Genomic DNA, 6012 nt, shown 5'->3' on the forward strand with positions numbered 1-6012 from the left:
CTTGTCATTAGTCTTCAATTTTTGTTTTGTATACTAACTAATTTTCAGTAAGTTTTTGCATCGGCAACTAATCAAGCACGGTTGTTTAATATTTATTTATTTAGTTATCATCTACTTATTTTTTAAACTTCATTTGTACGGTTGATTATTAGATAATATCAATTTAAATGGGGGATTTGCATGACCAATCAAAGTATAGCAAATTGAATAAAGAATTGCAAGTCGATTTTTTCATTTCATGTTAAGGCTTTGCATTAGATAAAATACATTTTCCGTATGTGTTAATTTTTTAAATATGATAGCCTATTATTTAGCTCTCAAAGTTACTTTTACTTAAAATTAGCCATGGGAATAAAAATAAAAAAGTTTCTCATAAGTGTCTTTTCCCGGCAAATGAACCACTAAATTTTAGTTTTCCTGCAAAAAAAATTGTCAAATGAACCACTCACAGGAAAATAGATTTCTTTTTCATTTATTTCACTTTACTTAATTTTGCTTGAGAATAACTTTCCTGTACAACATTCCTGACAATTGAACGAAGCCTAAGTGTGTTCATGCGTATGCTGATACGAAAGAATTGAAGTCCTAGCCGAGCATTTGGTATACTGGTTAACCAGCAAAATAACTTAACACCTTAAAGGAACATAAAGCTGCAAGACGACAATAACCTGAGACGTAACTGCCTGGGAATGCTTGATACTAAAAGATAAAAGATCAGAGAGCAAGTAGTTCAAATACCAGCTAATGAATTGTAACAATTGTTCAAACAGAAAGTAAGCATCCATTCTGTATAACAACATGATTTGATCTTGTAAACACCACAAATCAGTTTCCGAAACATCAAATGCGGCTTATTAACACGCTTAAGTACAATATACCGCAGAGTATTTGAAGAACAGCTAGAATATAAATATTTGCTGCATTGGATCGACAAAAGATGCCAAAAGTACCTTACCCCTGTCGATATCTCCCACACATATTTGGCAGAGAATGATTTCGTATCTTTGTTGATCAAATACGGAAAACATCCGTCTGGAATCTCTCATCATACAATCTCCAATGCCCATACCTCTCCGTGTGGAACACCGACCTGGGGATGTAGAAATTAGGCTTCTTGACATCATTCAAACTCTTCAAATTAGCAGTTGCATTCCCAATATCACGACTAGTCACGTTGGCACACCCGGATAGATCTAAATATTCAAGATCAAGACACCCTTCAGAAATCAAAACAAGGCCTTTGGCGGATAATTTGGAGAATCGAAGTTCAAGGTGCAGCAGATGAGGCATGAATTTTCCTATCACGGCAGCTTCTGAGTCCGCATCTTGGGGTATGGCATTCAGATACTCTTCCGGGACTATTCCAGTGTGTTGAGAGGGGTCCAACCAATTCATGAGGTTTCTTTTTAGCATTCTGAGGTCAGGGCATTTCTGCCCTATCAAAGCTATTGATTCATGAGATATTTCGTAGCAATAGCTTATATCAACCTCTTTCAGCTTGGGACATCCGGAAGCTATTTTCACAATGGATTGATCGGTTACGTTTTGGCTGCTCTTGATAGAAAGAACCTGAAGGTTCGGGCACCTGAGGTGCAATTGGGGGAAAATATACATTGTTATTCAAATCGGAACAAAACTTGCTGCAATCTGTAGCACTACATAGTGCATAGGAAAAATAAGTATGCTTTTGTGAAACTAATACCAACAGAGAAAAATCAATTGGGCAATAATGTAAACCTGAAAAGACTCAGTAAAACCATCTTTAGCAGCCAACCCCAAAACTCATTATTACGTCAATCAATGGAGAATTCCAAGACTATTATTCATCTTTTAAATAGAGAGAGTTTTTTTTATGCTCCAAACCATTCTTCTTTTAAATCGCTGTTTTCCATCGATTGAGTGAAAAATCAAGTTGTTTGGGTAACCAAAAGTGCCTAATTCATAAGTACAAATCAACACTATCCACTCCCCCCTCAGGCCTAAATGTAGTTCTGCCTCTGTCTCCAATCCTCTTAAAACTGGAGGATCCTCCAATCCTATTTAGAAACAAGAATTGACACCATGAAAAACAAAAAAAAACAAGAATCATCACGCAATTAGTTCAAACCCTAACACCAACCATTCAACAGCCATTTGCAACAAATTGAAACCTAAAAAAAAATGGAATTGGCCATAAACATCAAAACCCAATAGCAACCATTCAAAATAAACAACAATAACGCAACAACTCGTGCAATTACCGATCAAATTTTTACCTTTCGGCGACGTACGAGAGAGACCCATCAGAGCAATGCCTAACACGGATCTCCGTAAGCGACCCCTCGCTCCAATCGACGACGGATCGGAGCATGGCGTCGATCCTTCGCTCGAAGTCGGGGGTCCACCAGCGAGCCGACTCGGCGGCCGAGTCGAAGCGATTCTCGAGGTCGAAGACCGAGTTGAGACACGGGTCCCGGGAGGCTTGTAACCAGGGCTTGCAGACGAACATGGGTCCGGTCCATCGGTGCTCGAGGGTGAGGCGGGAGAGGATGTTGGTGAGGCACTCGTGGGTTAACTCGGCCCAGTCGGGTCGGGGTTCGGACTCGGTTTCACCTCCACTTTTGTCGCCCATTTTCTGTCGGTTTGGTTCTTTTGGTAACCGTTTTGCAGCCCTCCATTTATACAGTAGCAATCATTCTACCTCTAGCGTGTGTTTGGGTGTTGAGCTAGAATTTTAGTTTATATAGAGGGGAGAAATAGCTCGGGCGGCAAATGAACAAAGATGTTTGTGAACGGCTCGTCCAATACTAAAAGAAACTAGACTAAGTTGGAGTATTATTATTAGTATTATTTTGAAATAGAAGCTTTTTCTTATACTAGTTTATATTGATATGAGACTCATTTACATGCACAATAAAAAATATCTAGTACTATGGAAGTATAAATATATGTTTATGATAGGCTTGTCAAAAAGCTTGAGGTTGAGTCAAGCTTCGAATCGCTCGGCTCGTTTAATTTCCACTATATTTGAGTTCGAGCTCGCCAAAAATTTAATCAATAAGCCTGAACACGGCACAACTTGACTCGGTTTGTTTACGACCCTAAAAGAAATACTATTGGCACCTCTTGTTCCCCTCAATACCCACATCTTGTAAGAAGATGCCCAAGGATTTTGGCCATTTTCTTTGACTTGTTGCAGTATTATTTGGTTCTAAAGCCATTACTTGGGCGAAGCCGTTGGAATTACATCCAGATATCACAACTAGAGGATTGGATTACTCCCACCAGTCATTAAATCACAAAGCTTGAAAAAAAAAACTAGCAGAGCCATTTCCAAATTTTAGCCAAAGGGATGACCAAGCCTTTTTTTTTTTGGCTCTCAAAATGGCAAAACATTAGAAGAGAGAATTCAGGGCCACCTTTTTTTTTGGCTCTCCTAAGGTTTCATGTTCGGTTTTCCTAGATAGCAAACTTTGAGGCCACCTCAGCTAATGTGTAAGCCTGAAAAGGGTTGTCGGAGAGGCTATAGGGATTAGTTCGAGTTACGCTCAAGCTGATTCGGAACACCTTTTGTTAGCTGGAATTAAAAAATAATAATTTGGGATTCAGCCTAGACCACAAGACCGGCACTGTACAAACGAAACCCTTTATCTGTCTAACATAGGCCCAACTTATACCTGATACGAATCTTCCTAATACGATAATGTAATAGGAGAATTACTTATTCACGGAGGAACAGTGAATAAGTTTCACGGAAGCGCTCAATCTCGACCGTAAATAAGTTATTCTCAATGTAATAGAGTGGTCAATTGCACAAACAAGATTTTGTCAACTCAAATCACAAGTGAGACCCAAGGGCTTGTAGCCCAATACTAGTATTTTCTAGACTTTCCCTTGTGGGATGACAAGGTTCGAGCCTCGTCTAGGACGTTTATGATTCTGAGTTATGAATATTCTATGAACTAACTTACTAACTACCCTTAACTCCGCCGACGTATGCCGCTTGAAAAAAAAAATTTCGCCAGTGAGAAATCAATATAGATAAAGCAATATACACCGGTTTAATGATTCTCTAAAGCTAAACTTGAAATTTTAGTTTCAAAAAATTGCTAGTTAAGGGATCATATTTAATGTAAATTGCCTAATTATTTTTTGGAGCTTGCATCTCTTTATAAAGTGTTGTGTCACCTAATTATTTATTTTAGCACGATGTCGTGTCGTGTTCCCTCCTTAATTTCCTTTTTCTTTGGCTTTACGGGGCAATTTTTTTATTTGGACTTCAAGACTTCTTCGCAAGCGATCGTACTGGACTTTTGGTGAGTTTAAACGACACGGATAAGAAGTCTCTTTCTATCGATCAACCTTCATTTTAATTCCCTTTAATACGTTATATTGACCAAATCTTCATATCAAAGAAAAGGGATTCAACTACAATTACTTGCCAAAAATCTGTACATAATTAAAGGATATATTTTAAAAAACACAACCATAAGTTGAGATTTTGGTAATCCTATATAAGACTGCAAACGAACCGAGCCGCTCGCAGCTTGGCTCGTTAGTGGCTCGTTCAAGCTCGGCTTGGAAGTTAAGCGAACAAGTTCAAGCTGATTTTTTCAGCTCGTTTGCACAAGCTCGAGCTAGGATAAGCTCGGCTCAAGTCAGCTCGCGAGCCGGGGTCTATATACTTAAGTTTAGGGTTTTTATTGTTATTCCATAATTTGTTCTTTCCGTTTGTCAACCAAGGGAGGCGAGAGCACACGCACACCAGTACACCCCCGCTCCACAAGAAAATGAAAGATATATATATGACGCGGCGGAATTCACGAGAGACTAGTTAGCGTACTAGTCCAAACGAGATTAACAACTCGTCGCAACGAGCAATTCTTGCGCACAAGAAAGAAAGAGAAAATCTCTGTAATATTATTGATAAAAATTTAAAAGTCTTCTTAATTGAATAGGTTACAGCCCTTTTTATAAGACCCTAACCCTAGAAATCCTACTGTAAAAGAAATAATAAATCATGCCAAAACAAGCGGCATTAAATAAAAGATATTTCCTAATTAATTAAAATAAAATCCTAATTCTTGTAGACCAAGAATCCTAATAAAGGCAGAAATCAAAATCAAACTGAATACGGAAAGTTAATAATTCTAACCTAAATGAAAATATTCCTAGCTAAAATCTTATTCTAAAACAATAAAAATAAAATACAAAAACTCTCCATTTTTGTCCTACATCAGTCTCCTTTTCTTCAAAAGAACTCGCCCTCGAGTTCTCATTAGAAACTTGCCATCTGCCTTTCCAAATAAATAAATATTTGGAATACTTCAACTTCTCGCTCGTCTTCCAATAAAAGTACACTCGCCAAGATAGTTTTTTTGCACACTTCAATTGATTGACAATTTTCACAATACGAGAATTGAGTGAAAACTCAAACTGCTCCAACCCAAGAAAATCAATAAATTGAACGTCATGCAGAAATTCCAATTTCTCTTTATGTTGATCCATAGCAGAATTAATTGGTACATCATGTATGAATGATGTAGCATTAAGAGATCTTGTACCAAATTCACCATTGGGACCACTCATACTTCCGTGTGGCTCACAAGGCTCAATATTAGGGAAGACATCATCATGTCGAGAAATTATAGGTCCTGATTTATGACTTTCCTCTTCCTTTGGTTCTCGTACTTGATACAATGTTGCGATATTTTCATCCTTGCTTGCATTTACCTCATTGGTTGCACCTCCATCTAAATCCAACCGATGTTCGAGCATAGGGGCACTCAAACATTCCTCTTTGCCACCAACTTCTTCATCGCCAGTTTCTTCTTCGTCACCAAGTTCAATCCGATCTCCCTCCTCTTTTGCAACTTCTTCAACATCTTTGACAATAATGGTTGTATTCTGTTGCTTTGGCCCATATTTTTCCTTCAGTAATTCCTCATAGTTCCAGGGCAAAAATCTCTCCACCAAAAGTCTTTTAATTCTCGACCATGCATGAATTCGACGCTTGCCCAATCGATCTCTTGA

At 38.2% G+C, this 6012-nt stretch overlaps 1 protein-coding gene across 1 annotated transcript; it reads right to left on the reverse strand.

Annotated features, from left to right (window-relative positions):
* Positions 1–726: 726 nt before the first annotated feature.
* On the reverse strand, positions 727–2778 carry LOC131303316 (F-box protein SKIP1). The gene is made up of 2 exons (XM_058330127.1): positions 2256–2778; positions 727–1585 (listed from the first exon to the last, which is right to left on the reverse strand). The coding sequence occupies exons 1-2, from the start codon at positions 2609–2611 to the stop codon at positions 1012–1014; spliced, it is 930 nt and encodes a 309-aa protein (XP_058186110.1). The 5' UTR covers positions 2612–2778; the 3' UTR covers positions 727–1011.
* Positions 2779–6012: the final 3234 nt, after the last annotated feature.

The sequence above is a fragment of the Rhododendron vialii genome, chromosome 1a (assembly GCF_030253575.1).
Source record: "Rhododendron vialii isolate Sample 1 chromosome 1a, ASM3025357v1".
NCBI lineage: Eukaryota > Viridiplantae > Streptophyta > Magnoliopsida > Ericales > Ericaceae > Rhododendron > Rhododendron vialii.